The 27,154-nt window shown below is 39.8% G+C and overlaps 1 protein-coding gene across 3 annotated transcripts in view; it reads left to right on the top strand.

Annotated features, from left to right (window-relative positions):
* The window catches only part of LOC124788263 (zinc finger protein 143-like), a 118,345-nt gene that overhangs the window by 60,906 nt on the left and 30,285 nt on the right, over positions 1-27,154 (top strand). For all 3 annotated transcript variants that reach the window (XM_047255467.1, XM_047255468.1, XM_047255466.1), the window contains exon 6: positions 16,965-17,212. In XM_047255467.1, the coding sequence (XP_047111423.1) occupies positions 16,965-17,212 (248 nt within the window). The remainder of the gene's footprint in view (positions 1-16,964; positions 17,213-27,154) is intronic.

Here is a 27,154-nt window from a genome sequence, read left to right as displayed (position 1 = left end):
AACAACAGTTTGATATTACTTAACTTTATTAGATGCAGCATACACGTACATGACAGGCCACAATACAAGCAAAGTGTTCTGCAGAGCACATTAAATCCAGTCCGTTTAGGCAGAGGTCACAAAAGTCCAAGTAACGATGACAGATTATCAGGCCATGTTAACCACAAGTGGATGACCCCTACACTGAACCAAGATTGCCCACAGGCTGGCTCGTCTGCACCTTTTCAACCCTTTCAACGGACTGCTGCAGTCCCTGCCTGCAGAGGCTCTTCCCGCCAGAGGATGCAGATTGGTGGCAACTCACATGGCTTAGACAGCCAACCTCTGCGAGTGACTTGGATGGTGATAGAGTTCCAGAATGAGATAGAGTTGATAGCAAGGACTCCAAAGTCTTGTAAAATGCTGCACATTTCCATGAACTGACACTACAACCACTTCAAAAAATAGACAGTACATAGTAAGCAATAGCAATGTGCTATTGCTGCCCACACTTTTCCATAAACATGGTATTTATTTCTTTTCTACATCCAAAACACTTTAGTTGCTTTGCAGTTACGTGGCACATCTGTCTATTTTTTTCTTAGTATCACATGTGCAGTATTGTTTTAGTTCATTTTATTTGTAAATAATTAATAATTGCAAATTTAGCATTCTGGTGGTTAGAGCAGATGCACTGAGAATTGAGGATATCGTAGAGATCACAGTAATAGAAATCAGACAGAACATTTAAGTGCCTTTTCAACTTTTCATAGTGTAATGAATAGCCCATTAAATTTCAGGCACGCAGCCACACATATAAAATTTCTTCTACTGATATTTCAGCCACATATCATCCGGCCATCCTCAGAGTGAGTCACAAGGCACTGGACTCAGCAAGTTGTAAACCAACGGTCTTCTGGAGGTACACGGACGACACATTTGTAGTGTGACTGCTCAGGATGGATGAATTACATCGATTTCTTGGGCATTTGAGTTCTGTCCATGCTAGTATCAAATTTACTTTGGAAAAGGAAAAAAGACGGCTGTCTCCCCTTTTTGGATGTTATTGTTCGCCGTAAAGTTGATGGCACTTTAGGATTTGCCATATATTGTAAACCTACACATACAAATCTATATCTTCTGCCAGTAGCTGTCATCACCCTTCACAAACCATATGTGTCCTTAAGACCTTAGTGCATAGGGTGCACTGTATATCTGATAAAGATAATTTGCAAGAAGAGCTCACTTTTTTTTTTAAGAGAATAGATTTTCTCTGCAACAAATTCATAGAGCATTCAGTGTAAAACCTAGAATGCAGGTATGTGATGGGGAACAAGATAGCAATTCCTTCAGATCAAGTGCTTTTTTGTCCTATGCGGGTGCTCTTTCCTCGAAGATAGGCCATATTCTCGAGAAACACTGTGTTAAGGTGATCTTCCAGCATCCCACGAAGATTGCAGCTTTACCTGGTTCTGTAAAGGACGATTTATTGCTTCGTAAGACGGGTGTGCATCAGATTCCTTGCGGAGACACTGATAAGTCATACATAGGTCAAACAACATGCACCATTCATGAGAGATGTGTGGAATATCGCAGATACACATCCTTGTCACAGCCAGACAAGTCAGCTGCAGCCGAACTTTGTACTAATATGGGGCATTCCATAAACTAAAGTGATGTGAAGATTCTAACATCCATATCTTCCTTTTGGGATTCTGTCCTCAAGGAAACTATAGAGATTAGATTAGCTAATAATTTATTAAATAGAGGTAATGATTTTAATTTGTCTTGTAACTTACCCCGACGGTGACCGGACGATACGCAGCCAAAATATCAGTGGAAGAAGTTTTATTTGCATGGCTGCATGCCCAAAATTTAATGGACTAGAACATTTAAAGTTTATGAAGTTGGCAAAAAATAAAGGAAGTGAAATTGTTTGATTATCAATGTGTATTGGAAACTATTAATAGATATTGTTACACAACACTTTTATGGACTCCTATAAATGTACCACATTACAGCAGTTATAATTGATGACCTGATGTGATGATAAGGTGGTATAGTAACTAACAAAAGCATGCCTTGGGAATGACTGTTAGGTTAGCATAAAAATTCCACTTTTTTGGAGTGAAAAATCTGAAATTTGGTAGAGCACATGTCATCACTTGCAAAATTAGTACAGAAGAGTCTAACTTTAAGCATCTAGTGTCACAGTTAGAGCCAAAATACATGGAGAATATTTGGGACATTATTTGCCATACAGAAGTGAATAAATATTCATTGGCTAAGGAACGTCTGCAGAATGTATTCAAAGGAAGTGAAGATAAGTATTAAGAGACTAGTCACTGGAATTGATTTGGAAGACCAAAAGTCTAGCCAATTGTTTCACAAGATGCAAGCCTTGGAAGGAATAGATGTGTCGGGAAAGGTGCTTAAGACACTGTGGCTAGAAAACTTTCGGAATCTGTAAGGAACATTTTAATTGTCAGTGCAGAGGTACTCGAAAAAGTGTCTGTAACAGCTGATAGAATAACAGAAATGAATCCCCCACAATCAATTGTTCATGGTGAAAAGTGATGCTTGTAACCAACAGGTTGTTCAATAACAATGAGTGACATAATGACAAGAATTTTGGGACTATAGCAACAAATAGCTGTACTGTTAACTGGTTATCAAGGCAGGTCTCGCCATAGAAGCATCGACTGCCATTGTAATAATTTCCGCAGTAAGTCTCAAAATAAACACAACCCCAAGGACAAGAACTGATACTACCACTTTTGCTTTGGATATCACTGCAAGCCTGAAAAATGCACACCTCCATATAACTGTCCCAAACAGGGAAACATGACCCAGTGTCTCAATTAGAAGCAAGTTCTGCTGCCAAAGGCATTTGCCATAAACCCCACCCATTTGTAACCAACAAAAAATAGGATTGCAGTTTTTAGTTGGCGTTGTGGCTTATGTTTCTGCAATTCCAACTACACTGTGGTGACAAAAGTCATGGAATAGTGATATGCACATATACAAATGGTGGTAGTATCTTGTACGCAAGTTATAAAAGAGCTGTGTATTAGGAGAGTTGTCATTTATACTCAGGTCATTTGTGTTATAAGGTTTCTGATGCATACAACAGGAATTAACTGGCTTTGAAAGCATGCAGAATGCTAGTTGGAGCTGGACACATAGGATACTCCATTTCAGAAACCATTAGGGAATTCAGTATTCTGAGATCCACAATGTCAAGAGTGTGCCGAGAATACCAAATTTTAGGCATTATCTCTTACCATGAACAATGCAGTAGCCGATGGCCTGGACTTAATAGCTGACAGCAGTGGCATTTGCATAGAGCTGTCAGTGCTAACAGACAAGCAACACTGCTTGTGGGATATACGACAACGTATCCATTAGGACACTGCAGTGAAATTTGGCATTAATGGGCTATTGCAGCAGACAACTGATGGAAGTGCCTTTGCTAACAACCCAGCATCACCTGCAGTGCCTCTCCTGGGCTAGTGACAATATCGGTTGCACCCTAAACAACTGAAAACTGTAGCCTGGTCAGATGAGTCCAGATTTCGTTGGTAACAGCTGATGGTAGGGTTTGAGTATGGTGCAGACCCCACAAAGCCAAGTTGTCAACAAGGCATTGTGCAAGCTGATGGTGGCTCCATATGGTGTAGGCTGTGCTTTACATGGAATGGACTGAACTGGGTCCTCTGGTCCAGCTGAACTGATCATTGACTGGAAATGGCTATGTTTGGCTGCTGGGAGACCATTTGCAGCCATTCATGGACTTCATGTTCCCAAACTATGTTGGATTTTGTATGGATGACAATGCACCATTTCACTGGGCTACAATTATTCGTGACTGGTTTGAAGAAAATTCTGAACAGTTCAGGTGAATGATTTGGCCACATAGATCATCTGATATGAAACACATCGAACTTTTATGGGACATATACGATAGGTCAGTTCATGTACAAAATACTGCACCAGGCAACACTTTAACAACTATGGACGGTTGCAGAAGAAAGGGTCCTAAGACCCTTGAATCAAAATACAAAATTTATGGACCTATTGTTGCAGTATCCAGATATAGTTAAATCTAATATGGCACCCGGCAAAATTAAAATGTGATGTCAATCACTACATTGCCACTGAAGGCCCACCCGGGTTTCTATGGCAAGGCAGGTAGACCCATATGTGTGTGGAAGTGGCATAAAAAGAATTTAAATTCATTTTAGATAATGGCATCAATAGGTCATCGAAATCTGCATGGGCTGTGGTATCCAAGACAGATGGCTTGATATGTCTATGTTGAGATTACATACAGTTACATGAAAGAACAGTCTCTGACAGTTATCCTGTACCTCAGATAGAAGATATGCACTGTATTCTGCAAGGCAAAAAAATATTTTCTTAAATTTATCTGCTTAAGGCTTATTATCAAATATCCAGCACTGAAGAAGATACACACAAGACAGCTATAATCACGTCATTCTGATTGTAAGAATTTAATGTACTGATTTCCAGCCTGTTGAATGCACCTTCAGCATTCCAGCAATTTCTTAATGAGGTCATGTTTGGACTGGATTTTGTGTTTCCTTACCTTTACAACATTTTAATCACCTTGTCCAGATTTGAGAACACTGAGCACTCCTCAAACTATGCTATAGTGGTTGTCTAATTGCATTCTTTGTATCAATATCTCAAAATCAATCTCTGGAGTAAATGAAGTAGAGTTCCTAGAGTACTATGTAACACCAAAGGGGTCCCGTCCACCACCTGAGAAAGTGCAAATAATTTCGGAGTACAAGTTATCAGACAAAGTCCATGAGCTCCATACATTTATTAGTATTGTCAGCTACGGTTGTCGCTACCTTGCTCCAAATGTTCAGAAATGTAACATTTTGCGTTTCACAAAATGAAAAAATGTAGTAGCCTATGACTATAATATCAATGAGGCACTGTCGGTACTGGCCAACTCATACAAATACCTGGGTGTAACACTTTGTAGGGAAGTGCGACTGCAGGGACTTATCCCTTGCACGCTTCCCGTGAGACCCACTTTCCCAACTGTCCACAACCTACATTCGTAGTGCTCTTAATAGATATTTGCCCATTCACTCATTACTCACGTCAGACTAAGCTGACAAGTCCCGTAAGAGTTCGGGCAAAGCGTACACATTCGCACAGAAAGAGGTCAATGGCTGGGTAGCCTTTAACTATATGAAGATGGTATCTGCTCCCGAAAGAACAGATACCTTTGATGTCCATGCATCTTCTCTAGAATGAAATGATAATTATATCAAAACCCTTAGCTACCGACAGGTGTTGGTGATATACATCAATGGGGACAGCTGAAAATCTGTGCCCCAACTGGGACTCGAACCCGGGACCTCCTGCTCCCATTGATGTCCGGGATCTCCTGCTCCCATTGATGTATATCAACAACACCTGTCGGAAGCTAAGGGTTTCGATTTAAATATTATTTCATTCTAGAGAAGCTGCACGGACATCAATGGTATCTGTTCTTTCGGGAACAGATACCATCTTCATATACTTTTTAGGGATGTGAAATGGATTTATCACGTAGGTTCAGTTGTGGGTAAAACAGGTGGTAGACTTCGGTTTATTGACAGAATACTGGGGAAGTGCAATCAGTCTACAAAAGAGATTTGTTACAAATCACTTGTGCAACCCATCCCAGAATACTGCTTAAATATGTGTGACCCATACCAGATAGGACTAATAGGACTTATTGAACTATTCCGAGGAGGACAGCACAACTAGTCATACATTTGTTTAATCCGTGAGAGACTGTTACAGAAAGGAGACTGTCACAGAGATACTCTAGGAACTCAGTGGAAGACAGACCTGAACTATCCAGAATAAGTCTATTAACAAAGTTTCAAGAACTGACTTTAAATGATTACTGTAGGGATATACTCCGACCACTCTGTGTGTCGCTCACATTGGTATCATGAGTATAAGATTCGAATAATTACTGCACGCACAGAGGCATTCAAACAACCATTCTTCCCACGCTCCATACGTGTATGTAACAGGAAGAAACCCTAGTAACATATAGAATGGGACGTAACCTCTGCCATGTACCTCACAGTGGTTTGCAGAGTATAGAAGTAGATGTAGATTCTTGGAACAAGTTATCTCTGAGGGAAATTAAGGCTGGTCTAACACCACCATATTTCTTTGTCAAAGTTGGTATGTCAAATATTTATGGTGTACTAGGGAACTTTGTCAAATCTCACCTATTCTCAAATACAAGGGTTGTAACTTAAATAGTGGCAACTATTTATTCACAACCGATACAAAAGAGTTACATGTTTGCACCTGTTACTGTCCTTCAAAGTAGTCACCAGCATTGTGTAGAATCTGTTGCCAGCGGTGTGGAAGGCATAGTATATCATTAGCAGAGCCTGTTCTGTTGATGGTGCGAATGGAGTGGTCTAAAGTTATGGTGATTGTCGTTTACGACTGTGATGGTGCTATCCTAACGCATTACATTCCTCCATGGCAGACTGTCAATGCACAGTATTACTGTTTTTGGAGCATCACCTGCAACCAGCTTTGTGAAAGAAGCGGTGACACTTTCTGCGCAATCCACCCATCATTGTGCATGACAATGCACAGGTGCATAAAGCGCAAGCTGTGGCTGCTCTGTTGGGTCAATGGGACTGGGAAGTACTGTACTATCCACCATACTCCCCGGACTGAAGTCCTTGTGACCTTGATTTGATTCCAAAGATGAGGGAACCACTTCATGGCATTGCTTCAGAACTGTTCCGGAGATTCGACAGGCAGTAGACCGCTCCATTCGCACCATCAACAGAAAAGGCTCTGCTAACGGTATACTATGCCTGCCACATCGCTGGTAACGGGTTCTACACAACGCTGGTGACTACTTTGAAGGACAGTAACAGGTGCAAACATGTAACTCTTTTGTATTTGTTGTAAATAATTAGTTGCATCTATTTAAGTTCCAACCCTCGTAAATATGATCAAATCTAGGTCCTTGCCGTAGATTTGTTTGTAAAAGTCGCTCGTCTTTTGTCCACTGCAATGTGAAACGTAGTCGCTTGTAGTGCTAGCGTCGCTACAGCTATCTGACATCACTATAGTGTATTTGTAAACATCACTTAAAAGTTGGTGTGTTTCTCCGACTCTTTTTTAACAAATTTGCTTCGACTAGGGTGGGGGGTGAGTAAGGGGCACAGCGCACACTTTTAATTGTGTGTTGATGGGTAGGTGGAATATGCTGCAGGTGACTTCCTATCCACAAGCACAGCAACAGCCATCCATCTTTACTTCTGGAAACATCCAGGCAGCTTTTTAGCAAGTGGAAACAGACAGCTGTCCATTCTACTTTGTCTATTTTTTAACTCTGGATGCCACAAGTTAAAAAGCGCACATGTAATAGTCCTTACAACGTGTAGTTAAGATACACGAGGACCTCTATGTTAATAGAATGCACCTACATTCCGAAGCGATATCACCTCATTGACTCCCATTTAAAAGCCCTGATGATTATATTTTTTTTTTTTTTTTTTTTTTTTTTTTTAAATCTTAAAATGCCGTAACTGAAATTATAACAGAAACTATACATAACCTTTTTGTCGGGGTCCTTTGCAGTTCACTCAAATGAGATTTGGAAAGCCTCTCCAGCACTGTAAAACTGTGCAGTATTTCGCCTTCATAGGTACAAGCTCATAATTTTACCCTCTCAATAGAATGCAGGGGCCCTCTTTTCTGTTTTTCTGTGTGGCAGTTTTCTAAAATGAGCACCATTTCTCACTCGCCACTGTGAACCTTTTCCATTTTGGTGTTTACGGCAGATTAGATGAAGCTTTCTGCAGACCACAAAGGTGATAAGCGCAGTAAACTATCAAAGGGCTATGTAGGCTCCCAGACAATGGATGCTTCAGTTCTATCGAAGTATGTGCTAGCTAACATTGGCTGCTCCTGGAGACAAGTGAATATCAACGGACTTCCTACAATTTTCTCCACCAGTATACTCTGTTCATCATAAGAAGAAACCTGATTTCAACATACACAAATGCGATGATTGGTCAAAAGCCGTAGCACACATAAACTGGTGTTACTATGCTCTCAAAACTAGGTCCTACGTATGTATTAGATATTTTATCACTCAGTTTCGTTAAATGAAACTTCAGGGGGACATGTATGTGAAATTCATTGAAATTTGACATTTTCTGTTTTCTGCTCCATAATGTACTTTGGACATTCCTGAACATTTGGTATGTAATACATTAAAATCAGACAGTTGTGAGACCTTTAAATAATATTCTGAGTGTTGACTTGTGACTGTCAAATTTCGCGACCACGCAATACTGCCACAGTTGAGCAGTCATTGGGAATTACACAGTCTAGAAGGCTATGAATTGCCTTTTGCCTACTGCTACATCTCAGAAGTTGGCATTGCGAATAAACCTAAAAACCAAACTGGGTAACACAAAACTGTCTGATGGCAAAACAATGAAATGTGTGCTGGAAGACTAACAGACAAAGTAATTGATGAATTACAGGAATATTATGGGACGGTCATGAGAGATAACTGTTACTATTCAGAAAAGATGAAAAGAGCTGTGTAGAGAACTTTCTTTCATCGAATATCAACTGATGAAAAGCCATGTAATGCTTTGTGTCCACCTCCACCAAACACTTGGTGTAAATATAGGCAAGCTGAATTTTCTGGCACCCTGCATGAATTTACACGTAAACATTCTCCTCCTTTGGCAGTAATGGAGGCAATCAAATCTATTTACAGAGATTTGGCAAATCCTGAGCTACTAAAGAAGTGTTTACATCGGAAGACCCAGAATGTGAATGAGTCCTTCAATAATGTTGTGTGGTGCCGTGTGCCTAAAAATGTATTTGTTGGCCTTATGAATCTAAAGTTAGTAGTGTCTGATGTAATAACTTTTAATAGTGGGAACTGTAAAAGACTTACGGTTCTGGATAAGTTAGGGGTAAGATTTGGACAGAACACAGCTAAAGGACTTCAGGAACTGGATGAGCTTCGTGTATGTGAAGCAGAGTTAGCTGTTCAGCAAATGACAAAAGAAGCAAGAAAGAAAAGGAGTCAGCAAGCACTGGGCTGTTATGACACTGAAGTCCGCCCCAGTAGCTGAGTGGTCAGCGTGACGGATTGCCGTCCTCTGGGCCCGGGTTCGATTCCCGGCTGGGTCGGAGATTTTCTCCGCTCAGGGACTGGGTGTTGTGTTGTGTTCATCATCATTTCATCCCCATCCGGCGTGCAGGTCGCCCAATGTGGCGCCGAATGTGATAAGACCTGCGATATGGCGGCCGGACCTGCCCCGCGAGGGGCCTCCCGGCCAATGACGCCAAACGCTCATCATCATCATCATCATGACACTGAAGAAGATACAGACTATGGGCCAGGGCAGTTCTAACACATAAAAGATGTAGAAATGTCTGTCTGACAATTTGTAATAAAAAAAAGTTTTGAACCTCATTATCTCTGAACTACATGTTTTGCAATAAATGGCCCTTTTCTAAAACAAAAAGTACTGATGGTAGAGACATGGAATTTTCACAGCATGCGAAGTGTGAGATTCAACACACATGGAACTAGAATAATTAAAATATCCTTAGCTGTTTTGTTTTTATGTTCACTTATTTACAAAATTCTGTCAAAAAATTGAGTGTTAAGAAAAAGAAAAAAAGCATGCCCCGCAATACAATTTTAGTAATAATTCTAGTTCAGTGTATAGAAAGGTGCATTCAATAATTATGGAAAACTGTAAGTTGGTGTTTTAAAAAGTTTCCAAGATAATGGGTCACAAAATTCGAAAATTTAACATTGGCGGCATAGGACATACAATCCCCATGAAGATGTTCCATAGCCCGCGTCACGTAAGACGATGCTTCCGCGCACATAGAGGCGGAGCAGCGAAGGGATAAGAACTGCGCATTCGCGGTAGCCAAGAGCAGGCCGACAGTCCACCATGCCGAATTGCATTGCTGCGGACAACATTCAGGCTCATTCGCCTACGGTACATCATATTACACATTCAAATCTAAGAGGGAAATAGTAAATATCAAAACAAATTTCGATCATTCGTCATGAGAGAAATATTACTTCACGTCTTGACGACGTTGCATTCACTGCTCCACAGATTTACTCCGCGTGACATCGGGAGGCGAGAACAGCAGACACATATTTGCGAAGACGTGAAGTACAATTTTTCTGAACATAAAAACTGTCTACCGACAAGATCATTGAAACTGCTTGCAATAATTATAATTTATTGTGATTTGAACTGTATTTTAAGTAAAAATTTAACACACAACAAAATTAACTCCAAGCACAAACCGAAATCAATTTGCTTGACAACTGCTTCTACGCAATAGAATTTTTAAATATGTGTATAAGGTGTATGTGTCGATGTGTTTGACTGTAGTTAAGTGCAATTACTGAGCATAAAAAAGAATTAGTGGTAGAAAAGACTAATGAAAAAACTATCGTAAAAATGGTCAGCGTAAACTAACTCGTTCGACATTACAGTGAGAGACCGCATTTATAATCCATTCGACAAGCAAATAATTAACCATCACCTAGGAATAACTTCAGGGAATGATGACCGATAACATCGAAAACGACCGATATCTCGACAAGTAACAGTTACAAAGAATGTTAACTCCATCTTCTGTCTGGAGTATCGGACTACGGCTGGTCAATATCCAATAATACAGTACCAATCGCCGCTATTTAGGTTTTATTTTTAGGCTACCAGTTTCGACGATACACTACGTCATCTTCAGGCCTGCTTCAATCGAGTAATGTCCGTGTTACAAAATACAGCAGCACTTTTAACTGGTCTCGTAAAAATCGTTACGAGACCAGTTAAAAGTGCTGTTGTATTTTATAACACGAAGGTTACTCGACTGAACCAGGCCGAAGATCACGTAGTGTATCGTCGAAACTGCTAGCCTAAAAATAAAATCTAAATGACTGCGATTGGTATCGTTTTATTGTAACAGTTACTGGCATTTTAGGGCCTTATCCAATTCGTGCCATGAAAATGGCAGGGGTTTACATGTGGGAATATCGGACTTTTGACGAATTTATCCAGCTGCATTCTCTCGTGTTATTAGAGCATTCAACATCGTGGCAGAAGCATAATTCAAAGGATACAAAGTCCTAATCAAAAAGGCTAGAAAGGTCTCATTATTATGTACGCAACTGATACCTTGACAAACACATTTTTTAAACCACGAGCCTTTAAAACTAAGAAATATTATTACTTTGTTCCAAAGTCTACATCGCTGTAAATTTACTGTGATAGTTTCAAGTCTTATCCTTTGCCCAAATTAATTACATAGGTCTACAATGATAGTGATACGTGGGTAAACACAGAACTAAGAGACCCCATTCACATTCAAGGAAGTCAAGTTTGTAAGTTCTGTAACGTAACTTGTATAAATTAACGAGTTGCAGGAGATCGGCACGAGTCTGTTCTTAAATTTTATTTTGAAGCCAGGGAAATATATCCGCTTTTCAGGTGTTTATACTTGGTGTTTTCTCTGTAACAGTTGAATTATAACGCAGTGGCCGACTTCGAAGCGAGGTATGACAAGAATTGTGAATCACGCTATGAAACCGATTGTTCATTTCCGAACGGTAATCACTGATGTTTTTCTTACTCGCAAATACACGTTTACTCTCAGAAACAAGATACTTCACTACATGATTCACTGCCGTTTTCACTAGTAAAATCCACACTGCATTGAACATCCTAAGGCAGTTCGTCGCAGTTTGAGTCCTGTTAGGTTAGGTTAAAACAAAACCAGACAAAGAGTCAGCATGCAGAATAATTATCCGAGAACCTATTCCTATGAAAACTTTAAAACCGTCACTACCATCACTCATTTTCCAGCAGATCTTCCTGGAATGATTCTAATTGACACATGGTTCATCAAGGCAATACACTGTTGAACTACCTCCTATCGTGAATCTTTACGTGGGATGTAGTTCGTGCTGCACCTATGTCACTTCTTTGAACTAAAAACTGTATATCAGGGACCAACGTCTTTTAAAGTTCTTTACATTGACGAAGCGCTTACCATTGAAGCTAATTTTGTCCTGCATAACTGTAACACGTTTTAGTGATGTCGGGCATTCATCTTTCACGTGAAGCACTTTAAAACATCCATTTGTGAGGTTCCTTGCGATTTCGATGCTTTCCAGGCGACACGAAACCAACTTTATCTGCGGTTCCTACAGCTCTGACACTTTCGTTTACAATTCTCTTTATAATTCTCTTTCCCGCACCACATGGTTCTGGAGTGCGTTCTTGTGTCTTCAAATGTCAACAATAGGACACCAGCTTTCAAATTCACGTTTGAAAAAGTTATAAATGCGCTTAATAATACCCCTCGCCTGCTTGTGAAGCACTTCACATTTATTTCCGTCACCTGGCTCCTTTTTTTTTTTTTTTTTTTTTTTTTTTTTTTTTTTTTTTAAAAAAATTGCACTTAAACAATTACAGATACACATTCACACCTATCCTGCTACAAGGAAAGAAGAATACAAAAACACTGACAGTTGAATGGATAATTCGGCTGTCGCGAAATACGGCAACAGTGCAGCATGTAGGAGGGAGGTTTTCGCTGCTACCCGCCCGAAAAGAGAATGAATCTGCCAGTGGCTAGTGGAGCGGGATGCATAGAACGGCTGAAAATTGGGCCGCGTTCCAAGATGACACGGACTCTTTTTTTTAAATACATTAACAGCCATCTACGTTTTTCCTAACCACGCTTTACGTATGTAGTTTTTATTTCAAAAATAGTGTATAGTCATAGTGTCTGTGCTGTTTTGCTCCGATTGTCGCGCTGTTATACGCAGCATAATGAAACACGCGAGTGAAACGCGGTTAAAAAGTGCCGAGAAATATGTTGTTCTTAATGATTTTCATAAATTTACAGAAAAAAAACCGGCGGTGAAGTTTTACGAGGGCTGTATGTGATACCGTTGAGATTCAAGTGCGCACTGAATGCATAGCGGAATCGGTAACGAAGTGGATTGAGAATCTGGTGTAGTTCATGGATCGCTGGTACGAGTCTCGCATTGGTCGTCCTTTTTCGTTCAATTTGGAATATCTACATGTCCTAATTTTAAAATTCATCATCGTTTTTTATGAATAATGGACGTCTTGTTGATTCTAATAACATGTGGGCTGCGAAATTCCTGTTTTCACTCCAAATATAAATTCTTAGTTATCGATATTTAATGAAAGATTCTTATTAGAGGCTGCTTAAATGAAGAAAACATAATTTCATTTTTAGGAGAAAAATTAAAATGCAGATACTCATTATTTGTAATATGCTCATTATTTTACACCACATATGTAGTTTTCACACGAACCAGAGTGATAAGTATCGTAGAAACATGAAACATCGTTTTCACAACTTCGTGCACACTGTACAACTTCTGTATTTTTACATTTGCCACTATACCTTTACAATATGAACTGATCGGGGGCCAGCTTATGGGATTTGTCGCGAGAAATAACACTACTATTAAGCTGCCAGACGTACTGGAACTAACGCACGCAGCTTTTTCACACGTTGCGGCATAACGCTGGCGGGATGCAGAACGGCATGTCATAAAAGAAGAGGAGAAATTGTGGCGCCTTGGTGGCTTCGTAGATTTTGTTGTTGATCGACTTTTTATTAGCGTTAACAAATGGCGGTTCCAGAACTGAAATTTATTTCTCTGATTTGGATAAGGAAGGAGCTGAGAAATTACCAGACGACTGACTGTAATTAATACCTTCAGTGACTTCAGTATTCAACAATATAGTGAAATCCCTTCGTTGCATCACACATAGGCCTAGCTCGCTCAGAAAAATTACCCTGTGTTTAAGTTAGGAATTTTCATCACTCTTGTTTGTAATTAGAATACCATGCGCATTTTATGCTTTCCGCCAGGTTACGTAAGAAGCGTGCGGTAGTGCTGGAGTTTTACTGAATACTATTGCATTCTTTTTAAAAATTAAATTACATTCGAAGCTATATTGTTTCTCTGCTCGTTTTGTTTTACGTCTGAACTGGAAGTGCACACAGCATTGCAGGACCGAGCGAGGTGGCGCAGTGGTTAGCACTCGCACTCGCAAGACGGTTGAATCCCGCGTCCGGCCATCCTGATTTAGTTTCTCGGTAATCTCCCTAAATCGCTCCAGGCAAATGCCTGGATTGTTTCTTTGAAAGGGTACGGCCGACTTCCTTCCCTAATCCGATGAGATCGATGACCTCGCTGTCTAGTCTCCTCCCCCACAACAATCCATCATTGTAGATTAGTTGAACCAGTTGGCTGGCCAGCGGTATCCTAGTTAAATGCGCAGGTAAAGCTGTTGTTCCGCATGATCGCTCAGTCTATATGCGTGTAAGTAACAGCACAAAACTCGTTATGGTCGTACTTGACTGTATTGGCTGGGCACAGCTTGGCTTTCGCCCCACGTGAAACGAAATCCAATGAGATTCAAGGAAACGCGGAAAACACGTGGTGTAAAGATAGATCTCCGTAAACGATTAACCATTTTGTCGAATTAAGTATGCTTGCCAAATATTTGACCGTGTGCGGTGCTGTTTGACGTGTGTGTCAAGCATAGATCGTATTTTGATTGACTGAAAGTTTGACAAGATACCGTAGCGAACGTTATTTATGACGATGTTTCGCCGCAAATGTTTAGTGAAAAATTGTTTTATTACAATTTATCTCATTATATCGTGAATTTCCCCAACCATGGAAACTGCGGTCAAGTATGAAAACAAAATAGCACTGAAAATTATCAAGATGTTAGAGAAATAGCCTCTTTCCAAGCCATATATTACTCGTGAACAGGTTATGAACAAAATCAATATTTTACGCGTGCAGTTACGTACAAGCGGAAGTGAAATGAAATAAAACAAATTTAAGTTCTCCGGCTCTTCTGAGGATGATGTGGGCAAGATGTTCCTGCGTTGTGGTATTTTAATGAACTGTCTTAGAGGAACAAGTAGAAGAGAATACATTTTCGCATACTTGTCTTCTTTTTCAATGTGAGGGCGAGGTCACGGTAAACAAGTTATTGAACGCTACGCTGCCCATCCGCAGAAAGTTGATGTAATCATCGGGTTCTGACGATTATACTTACTTTAGGAGATATTCATTGGCGAATCTCTCATTTTAAGCTATTCCCTGGACCAGTGTCTGGTTTTCTTCTTCTTCTTCAAACACAGTGCCAAAAGTCAAATACGGACAGCGTCTGCTTCAAAGTGAAGTTAAACTGACAGACAAACGTTCTTTGAACATTTGCGGGCTTGCGTGGCAAATCCATGGCTACGTAAGAGCAATTTTATCAAACACGTTTGATCGTTTACGGGGGCGTTAATGTTTACATTGGTTTTGAAGATGAACACAGTGTACTAACACTAACGCTGTAGTAAACCCTAGTACGAACAATTTCCCGTCATATAGTATAAATGTATTTATAATCTATGGTTTCCTTGTCGTGTACAATATGAAACAGCATCGGAGGGAGTTTTATTAATCGAGATTTATCCTACCCGCGATTTAAACGGATCCGCTAACTAGTTGCAGTGTGAGCTACTGCAGAGCTCTGAAAACATCACTTTAACAGAAATAAGGGAAAATTTATCGTCACGAACACTTATTTTCTCTGTATATTGTCAAACGTTTCGCATTTCCTAGTGTCAGTAGGAGAAGTCTGTGTCATTAAATTTTCCTTATTGTAGTAACGATCAAGTTTCCAGAATGATAGCAACATCTCATTCGTCTAGTTTATCACAACAATGTTCCTTTCATCCACGCGAAATTGGGAATCATTACAGGGTGTCATGTGCAAGAAAACTTAAACAACGATCATAACTGACAGTACCCATCCTTTTTATGTTAAAAATAATACTAATACCATTATCACATTATGTTTTTTACACAAATATAAAGTTGTGTATCCATGATAGTTTTGTGTAATAATGACCTGCAGACAGTGAAAACTGTATAATTATTAGGGTTTTTGTAGATAATAGTGTAAATACTTCGACATTGCAGAAAAATAAGATGTGGCACTGTCTTTGTACAGTGTGGTGAAAGACCTTTCTGTGTACTGAAGCTGAAGGTTCTTTTCCAGGGAAAACAAATCGGTGATGTCTGCCGAGGCTGAAAATGCAGATGAGGATTCAGCTGCAGAAAGGTTTGTTGTACCTATACAAGGAATTAATTCTGTGAGGAGCAATTTTTCCCACTTCAATCAGGTCTTGCATCTTCACTCAGCTGGAAGGATGGAGCAACCCAGCTTACTCATTCTTCAAAAGACAATATTTGAGGAGTTCTTACTAATTTATCTTGTCATTGTGTTCACGTTGTGTCCATGAGTGAATAAAATAATTGTTCAGTAAAAAGTCTTTCTTTGTGAACACCTTCTTTTAAAGGTGACAGCTATTTTTGCTTATGTCTTAAAAGATTGAAAAGCTATTTATCCTGATCCTTGATTAAGCTCTCAGCAGAAAATGGCATGTGATTAGAGGGTATGTATACGACTTGAAACTGACAGAATCACTGGTCATCATACATTTTTTGTGAATGCTAGATTTTGCTCAATACAGGGACCAAGACATGCTCTGCAAACAGTATTTCCCCAGATTTGTGTATCATATAGTGGAAGATTTCTTGGTATTAAGAAATATTTACCGTGTTCCTTCATTCCTATAAATAAATAAAAAATGGTTACATAAGAAATGAAGTATGGTATGACAGTATTTCTCTGTTGCGTGAATTTAATTTCTGTTATGTAAAAAATAATAATATATTGCTGATGTTTTTCTATTAAGACAATGAACTTGGCTAAATTTTCAGTCTTGTGAGTTAAAAGTAAGTTCTTTGATTAACAACCAATAAAATATATTATTTGCTGTCACAGAAAATTGCCAGAGTGTGGCACTTGAAGATGGCACAACTGCATACATTACTCTCCCAGAACATTTATTGGCAAGTGTAGATGATGAATCAACCAAAAAACATTCTCAACAAAATCTACAGAAGGCATATCAAGAGGAGCAAGAACAAACGGAAATACAAATCACACCAGTAGAAGAGGCACGGCCTAAATGCTTCATGTGCACCCATGAAGGCTGTGGGAAGTTGTACACTACACTGCATCATCTCAGGGTTAGACACATTACTTTTTATATTTATTCTTTATATTCTTACAATAAAGTTAATGTAGAAATAATACATTTTTGCCTGTTTAATATATTGCAACACATAATAACAAATATGTAGGCACATGCAAAGTTTTTTGGACTACAATTAATGTGTTATTTAAAAATACTTTTTTGATAATGACCTACAGATAAAGTTCTAGGTAGGTACAGAATGTCCCTCAAATTTGTATTTGTAAAAAGGTACATTGCCTCTGATGAGAAATGCAACTCATCACAGGTACCATTGTTGGGCTCTCCTGCAGAAATAACTTTTTGCTCTGAAGGTCACAAGTTTGGGACTGGGGAAGGAAACTCGTGAAACACTTGATAGTTTGAAAGTGATTGCTGAACTTAGTCATTTGTGAACATTTGTTGTGGTAACATGGCATGCTGCACAGAGGAGGTGAAAGTGAGTGCAGCCTAGAAGGAATATCGCCCAATGTTCGCTTCCAGTGTAGGCAGCTAGTGCCTTGTGTGTGGCTGTTGGAATTTGTTGAAGTCAGTAGTAGCCAGTCGTGTGATAGTACAATGAGAAATAGACTAGTGAATATAATAATAATAATAATAATAATTCCCGTGGAGGCCCGGGAAAAGAATGGGCCTCCGGTATGTTCTGCCAGTCGTAAAAGGCGACGAAAAGAACAAACCACTAATAGGGCTAACCTCCCTTTTAGTGTGACTAGTTGGTTCAGGACAGAACTAAAGAATCCTCGGACAAGCACTGTCATGGTCGGGAACGACGCTTGAACCCAATGCCCGCCCACAATGGTAACGGTGCTGCTAGCCAACTGGAAAATGATTCAAATCCAAATAGAGGTGTTTTGCAGGATATGCTTCCTGCAACCACCCTAGAAGGAAAACAAAGACAGAGGATGAGATGGTCAGATGAAGTTAATCGACACCTCATGTTCTGTTATTACCAAGCAACAAACCTAGGAACCAACACAACTGGATACAGATCACAAGTATACACAACATTTATTACCAGATACCCAGAATTAAAATTTTTAACAGAACAATGACTAGCTGATCAGATCCGTGTAATAATAAAAAATAACAGGATACCCCTGTCAGAATTAGAAAACATCAAACAACAAGTACAACAAATACTGGAACAAAATAATGTGCATTCAGAAGAAGAAGAAAATACAGTAATGGACTCAAACATCCCAGAGCAAACAAACAAAGAACAACACGCATCAATTGAACAGTCAGAGGAAAACAAAATCTTAAGACAGCCACCAGAACAAGCACAAATAGAACACGAAGTGACACACATGTTAGATATAGAAGAAAAATTTCAGCTGACATATATAGAATACAAAGACACAAATACAGACATTAGACCATTCTTGCATAGACCGCCAAATAACCCACAAGTCGAAACAACAATAAAAACTATCAACACAATCATACACAACAAAATAAATGAAAACACAACTATGTAAGAGTTACAACTACTGGTTTATATAGGAGCACTCACTACACTAAATATGCACACTAGGCAGAGATCAGAACCAAGCAACACACAGAAGAAACCCACAAAACCAGCATGGCAACACAGGCTACAGATCAGAATAGAAAAACTGAGAAATGACATTGGACAGCTAACACAATTTATAAGAAATGAAATATCAGACAAAAAACGAAAAAGGTTAAGTAAAATCTCACAACAAGAAGTGATAGAGCAATTAGATGAAAAGAAGCAGAAATTACAAGCATTGGCCAAACGACTTAGAAGATACAAAAAAAGTGAAAATAGAAGGAAACAAAACCAAACATTCAACACAAACTAAAAGAAATTTTACCAGACAATAGATAACACACACATTAAAATAGACAATCCACCAAACATAACACACATGGAACACTTCTGGAGCAACATATGGTCAAACCCGGTACAACATAACAGGAATGCACGGTGGATACAAGCAGAAACAGATACGTACAAGATGATACCGCAAATGCCTGAAGTGATAATTTTGCAACATGAAGTCACCCAAGCAATTAATTCTACTCACAATTGGAAAGCCCCTGGAAAAGATAAAATAGCAAATTTCTGGCTAAAGAAATTCACCTCAACACATTCACATCTAACTAAATTATTTAACAGTTACATTGAGGGCCCATACACATTCCCTGATACACTTACACATGGAATAACTTATCTGAAATGAAGAACAAAATGGCTGTTGCAAAGGAGCACGAGGATGTAAAGAGCAACTGATAATAGATGCAGAGGTGACATGTCAAGCTAAAACTAAACAAAGGTCGCTACACTACGCATACATTGATTACCAAAAAGCTTTTGATAGTGTGCCCCACTCATGGTTACTACAAATATTGGAAATATACAAAGTAGATCCTAAATTGATTCAGTTCCTAAACATAGTAATGAAAAATTGGAAAACCACACTTAATATCCAAACAAATTCAAATAATATCACATCACAGCCAATACAGATTAAGTGTGGAATATACCAAGGAGACTCATTAAGTCCTTTCTGGTTCTGCCTTGCTCTGAACCCACTATCCAACATGCTAAATAATACAAATTATGGATACAATATTACTGGAACATACCCACACAAAATCACACATTTGCTATACATGGATGATCTGAAACTACTGGCAGCAACAAATCAACAACTCAACCAATTACTAAAGATAACAGAAGTATTCAGCAATGATATAAATATGGCTTTTGGAACAGACAAATGTAAGAAAAATAGCATAGTCAAGGGAAAACACACTAAACAAGAAGATTACATACCGGATAACCACAGCAACTGCATAGAAGTGATGAAAAAACAGATGCCTATAAATATCTAGGATACAGACAAAAATAGGAATAGATAATACAAACATTAAAGAAGAACTAAAAGAAAAATATAGACAAAGACTAACAAAAATACTGAAAACAGAATTGACAGCAAGAAACAAGACAAAAGCTATAAATACCTATGCTATACCAATATTGACCTACTCATTTGGAGTAGTGAAATGGAGTAACACAGGCCTAGAAGCACTCAATACACTTACATGATCACAATGCCAAAAATATAGAATACATCACATACATTCAGCAACAGAAAGATTCACATTAAGCAGAAAGGAAGGAAGAAGGGGATTTATCGACATAAAAAACCTACATTATGGACAGGTAGACAATTTAAGAAAATTCTTTATAGAACGAGCAGAAACTAGCAAAATACACAAAGCAATCACTCATATAAATACATCGGCTACACCACTGCAATTTCATAACCACCTCTACAACCCTTTAGATCACAAAACATCAACAGATACGAAGAAAGTAAATTGGAAAAAGAAAACACTACATGGCAAGCACCCGTATCATCTAACACAGCCACACATCGATCAAGACGCATCCAACACATGGCTAAGAAAAGGCAATATATACAGTGAGACGGAATGATTCATGATTGCAATACAGGATCAAACAAGAAACACCAGATATTACAGCAAGCATATTATTAAAGATCCCAGTACCACAACAGATAAATGCAGACTTTGCAAACAACAAATGGAAACAGTAGATCACATCACAAGCAGATGTACAATACTAGCAAATACAGAATACCCCAGAAGACATAACAATGTAGCAAAAATAATACATCAACAGCTTGCCTTACAACATAAACTTATAAAACAACACGTTCCCACATACAAGTATGCACCACAAAATGTACTGGAGAATGATGAATACAAATTATACTGGAACAGAACCATTATAACAGATAAAACAACAACACATAACAAACCTGACATCATACTCATCAATAAAAAGAAGAAATTAACACAACTAATCGAAATATCCATACCCAATACAACAAATATACAAAAGAAAACAGGAGAAAAAATTGAAAAATACATCCAACTGGCTGAGGAAGTCAAGGACATGTGGCATCAGGATAAAGTTGACATTATACTAATTATACTATCAACTATAGGAGTCATACCACACAATATCCACCAGTTCATCAACGCAATACAGCTACATCCAAACGTATATATACAACTACAGAAATCTTTAATTATTGATACATGTTCAGTTACCCGAAAGTTCCTAAATGCAATGTAACATATACCGTACAGTTAAAAGGAAGTCACGCTTGATCAAGGTCCACGTCACTTTCCATCTTTGACCAGACATAACGTCTGAGAAAAGAAAGAATAATAATAACAATATTTTACAGAACATAGGAATTGCTTGTATTTATTTTTGATATGCAAAAAGTCAGAATAACTTTTATTGATCTGGTTATTGTGAATTTTAAGCTTGCGTACTGATGGTCACAATTCTTTTATTATTCAAAATACCAAGGTTTTTGACAGGCTGGCCTGTAATGAAGCTTGAGACCTATATAGGTTGGAATGTAACCCATTCTGGTTGAGTAGGAAAGTAGATGAATTTGAAAGCAGAAAACCTGATTGTGGTGATGGATTGAGCTGTAGCTTAGCCTCAGGTCTAGGTTAGGTTGGAGTGTAATAATTTGCATGTGAGTTGAAGGAGCCAATGAATCTCAATGTGAAAATAATAGATTGATGTGTAGCGTAGCTCATGATACACATTTGTCATTGCAATAACCTACTTGTATGTCTTATTTCCAATTTTCCTGAAGAATGAAAACTGTGGTTAAGTTCCAATCTTACGGTAGAAAATACTAGCTAATTTTATTTAGAAACCATAGGAAATTATGAACAAGAATCTCATTGGCTACCTACATGTCATTCATGATTCATTGTGTCGACTTCCCAGGATTCATTCAGTGAACCTTTACCAACAGCAGCAGCAATGCAAAAGCTGCCAACACCGTAAGTGCACTTCTACTGGAATAAGCCAAAGCTCCATATTTCAAAGAGTGAAGCTCGAAGTAATGATGTCATTACTATTATTGCACTTAAAGATTTACACCTAATATTTGACAGTGTATTTGCTAGTGATCATTTTTTTCTGACAGAATTTTATATTTTCTGTTATTTGTTTGACAGTAATTACTGCTTCGTTGCATAGATACCGTGACTGATTGCGTATGTGTCCCAGAAACGAATGTGGCCAGACATAGGGCACAATACATTTGGTCATGCCAGTTCAACAACACATGCCAAGTGTAAGAATATAGAATGCTGCAGAAACTTTAAGATATTGGTAGTTACATATACAGGGACATATCAGGTGGAATAGGCCATCAACATTTTAGGAGTCTTGCCACGGCTCCAGGCGTGCTCATTTGGGTATCTGTGGCTGTGTGTGTGAATGTGTGTATATCCACTATTGAAAGAGCAAGAGCTCAAAAGCTAGTGTAAATACTCTTTTCTGATGTGTGTTTCTGTGTGAATCACACCAGTCATCAATAGGTTAGTGGTTGCCTTTCCTTCATTTTATGTAACATTTCAAGACAATTATTTTTGTTTGTCCTTATAAACTTAATTGTACTAAGTATATAAAAACTGCTTTAAAAAGGCTTTTTACAACCTTCTTAAGTGCCAATCTGTCTGGGCTTAGAGTCGGATGGAGCTGGGAATGATCCATATGCCTTATGCATCTAAGGGATGAAAATAGTGTAAAATAAAATCAAAATCAAAACCATAACTACACTACACACAGTATTCCAATGAAAAAAAAATGAAATGTCATGTGACTAGGGCCTCCTGTCAAGTAGACATGTCACCTAGTGCAAGTTTTTTTAGTCGACGCCACTTCGGTACCTTGCATGTTGATGGGGTGATATGATGATGCAAGCAACACAACACCCAGTCCCAGAGCAGAGAAAATCTCCAACCCAGCCGAGAAACGAACCTGGGCTCATTTGCATGGGATTCTGCCACACTACCAGTCAACTATCAAGGCAGACAGTATTCCAATTGCTGATACTGGGAGGACAAGCGAGCCATCCAGCATCAGGATTTGTACACCCGTTGTCAGTAGAAGCACCTCGAGGAGACGCAGCTTGGGGAGGCGGTGCAGAGAAACATGGTAGCACTCCTTTTGTTAAATGAACTGCAACAGAACACTGACACTGAGCACAGGCTAAGAATTCTGCAGTTCATACATACCTCAGTGAAACGCAGTAGTTAATGATGTGAGCCACGTGGTGTTGTGCAGGCAAGCTGCTGAGAGCATGGCCAGGGGTATTGCCTCGTCGGAGCGGAACAAGAGCCTGCTCGAGTGACGCTGCGGCATGCCTCGTGTCTGGAATGTGTGGCCGTCTTAAATTCTCCCTCCAGCGGATGTGACCAGTGAAGATATTGGGGGGGGGGGGGGGGGGGCGGGGGGGGGGGGGGGCTGGTTTCCAGTCAGTGCAGCTCATCAGCTGTTGCTACAGATAGAGGCGATTGAAGTAGTTTCCATGGTTCCTTGGGGCCCTGCCTGGTCAGACTGTACATTCCATTTTTTGTGAAATGAAAGTGCATCATTGGACCAATCCTGAAATATATTCAGTAGTTGGGTAACAGTAAAAAATATTAATACTAAACCCATTTAACAATATTAAGACTAAACCCATTATAGGATGGATGTACTTATGATGTATGATCAGCAAAAGTGAAAGTTAGTAACAGGACACATCCGTGGGCAGTTTCAGCCAAACCTATTACACACATGACTTACCTTCTGGGACAAAAGGCTGGGGGATGGGACAAACATTGTGTCTTAATGAGTAGGAGAGGGAGTAGGCGAGTAAAAAATAAATATTTCTCTGTATGTGCTGGAGTATTTTCAACCAAACTTGGTACAAGCAACTTATGAAGTGGGACTTTGGGAGTGAGGTATGCAAAAGAGTAGCTGGAAGTGGTCTGGGAAAAATATGTAAAAAGAAGCATAAGTCTAGAAAGAACACCAGGAGAATTTTTTACTTCACATATGAACTGGAATTTCAGTCTGGGAACAACCCTCCAGGCTTAGACATGTCTCTGTAGTATCCTTTCTTCCAGGGGTGCTAGTCCCACTAGGCTGCAGGAGAACTTCCAGCTACTCTTCTGCATGCCTCATTCCCACAATCCCACTTTATAAGTTGCGTGTACCAAGTTTGGTTGAAAATACTCCAGCGAATACAGAGAAATGTTTATTTTTTACATGCCACGTAGGAGACAAAATACAGGCAGAAGTAAAAACTGTGAAGGTGGGTCATCTGTCATGGTTGGAGAGCTTACTTGATGGAGCACTTGCCTGGAAAAGGCGAAGGACTCAGGTTTGAGCTCTGGTCCAGCACACAGTTTTAATCTGCCAGGAAGTTTCAGATATGACTTTCTAACTCAGAATAAGATCCCTGGCGGTGCACCACACGTAGCATCTAAAAGTTGACAGAGTTTAGTTCAACATTTTTGCACGTTCTGTGGATTATATTTGTGACAACTCACCATGTTGTGGAAAGCGTTAGTAGGTTCACAAATAAGGTACATTTTCTCTCTGTGAAAACATGCCGCTATTTGCAGAACTGGATTTTTTGTTTTAATCTTTATTATAGCTGTAAATTGTAGTAGCTGTGTTGAGGAATAACCGGAGCTCCAAGGCTTGTAGAAAGCACCAAAGCCGAAATAGTGTATGCACTGAAATCTAGCTAAATGAGTGAAGAACCTACAGAAAGCCCGGTGCCTTAGGGAGAATGCAATCAAAACTGAAATGCACAACACATTGGAACTATAGCAAAGGTGTTGTGTCATGCAAAGATGTCACTGACATTCACAAAGTGGAACTGAAAGCTGAGTGGGACAGAAAAGGCATTGTTGAATCCACATCATCATGAAAAGGGCACTTGTGCTGCTGCTGCTATTTCAAAGCCCATACCTCCTCCTAGAACTTCAAAAAAAGGCTGTGGTTGCTGCCATCAAGTGCAGCCACTAGCACAGCCACTGATGGGAGATGGAAAGTAAGCAGTCTGGCGATGTCGACGTGGCTCTGATATTTCTCATTCCATGATGATGACATAGGGCAGTCAATCTCACCCCAAGATGCTGCCTCCACACACTACAGGCTCCCCTCCCTAGCAGAAAGACGGGGTAAAAATGCAATCTCCATTATAAATGGCTCCCATATTGCACAAGAAGGCCTCCTGTCCTTTGTTTGCAGGAAGTGCACTTTAAAGTGTCTGTTGATGCTGTACTATGGGGCTGTTCTTTTCATTGCAAGGCTGACGTGACGGGAGTAGGCCAAAGAGGGGTTGCTATGTGTGTCAATAACACACTCAACTCCTCGGCTTTGTCCTTGGGTACTGACATGCAAGTTTCAGCTGTTGCAGTTCATGTAGGTCAGAAGATCAGTATCTGCTCCCTGTACTTATCTCCACAGGATGCAATGGACACTGAGGCTCTCACAGACCTTGTTGAAGAACTGCCCCAGCCATTTCTCTTACTGAGTGATTTCAGTGCCCATAGTGTGTTATGGGGCTTGAACCATACTTCGAGAACATCATGTCATCTCAGGAGCTGTGCATCCTCAACGAAAGTGGTCCCACTCATTTCTCAGCTGCTACTGTGTTATCCTCAGCCATCAACCTCTCTTTCTACTCGATGACCTTCATTCCAGAGTCCACATCCCACAATGGAGCCACCGACTGGATGGAGCATTACTCGAACAGAAGCCACTGAAATAGATAGTCAGCAGGGCTAATTGAATGCTGTTCAGCAAGCTGGTTGTGTTTGAACATCTCAACAGTGTCCAGGAATGGGTGGAGCACAGCACATGAGCAATCCATTATGCTGCTGACTTATTTATCCCAAAGTCCATAGGTCACTAGGAGGCAACCTGTATCTTGGTAGAACAATGAGTGCCGCTCAGCAATCGGGGACAGGTGTGCAGCTCTTCGACGGTTTCAATACTGCCCAACAGCAGACAACCTCAGCCTTCTGAGTCGCAAGAATCAGTACTCAATGTGTAACTAAGGAGAGTAAGAAAAGGTCATAGCAAACGATCCTGTACTCCATCAACTGTTCCACTTGTCCTACCAAAGTACAGGAAGCCATCAGGAGGATTTTCAGTAAGCACAGTCATTTCCAAATAGCAGCAGTGCTGAAACATGGGTGTTTCCAGACAATGCCTGGAAACACTGCTCAGACAATGGCAGAGCATTTTGGAATGACTACTGCCAATACCAGCCAGGATACGGCATTCATCCGTTACCAAGTGTCTGTAGAGAGGGGCAAGTTGGATTTCATATTCAATAATTCTGAGTCTTACAACTGCCCTTTCTCCACATGGGAGCTGGATTTGGCTTTGTCAGGGTCGCAAATCTGGTACTCCTTGCTTCAACATTTGCCAACAGCATCACAGGATATCCCCCTTGGCTGTTTTAATTTGATACGTCAGACAGGCCAGTTTCCCAACTTGTGGAGGGAGATAGTTTTGATACCTCTCCTCAAACCAGGAAAGGACTGCACATGTCCCAGTAGCTACCAGTGTGTCACCTTAATGAGCTGTGTAGGATAGACCCTGGAGCAAGTGGTTAACCATCATTTAGTATGGTTGTTAAGAGAGCAGGCAACTCCTTAGCTGGTCTCAGTGTGGGTTCCGGAGATTTCGATATACTGTAGATAACGTGGTCCTGCTAGAGGTAGCTGTGCGGTAGGCTTTCCTACATAAACATCACTGTCTCAGTATATATCAGTTAGGCATACGACACTGCTTGGAGATTCAATATTCTTGTGCAACTCTGTCAATTGAGCTTTCATAGCCACCTACCCATCTTCATATAGTCTTTCCTATCTAAGAAATTTTTTAGGTCCTGTGTTGGTGACATGCTGTCGGATCGTTTTGAGCAAGGGAATGGTGTTCCTCAGGGCAGTATTTTAAGTGTTACCCCCTTTGCCATAGCTATAAACAATATCATGTCTGTGGTGAGGAGTCCTATTCAGTGCATGATTTTGGAGTTTTCTGTTCATCCTCTAT

The sequence above is a fragment of the Schistocerca piceifrons genome, chromosome 3 (assembly GCF_021461385.2).
Source record: "Schistocerca piceifrons isolate TAMUIC-IGC-003096 chromosome 3, iqSchPice1.1, whole genome shotgun sequence".
Taxonomy (NCBI): Eukaryota; Metazoa; Arthropoda; class Insecta; order Orthoptera; family Acrididae; genus Schistocerca; species Schistocerca piceifrons.
This window is presented reverse-complemented; position numbering and strand designations above follow the sequence as displayed.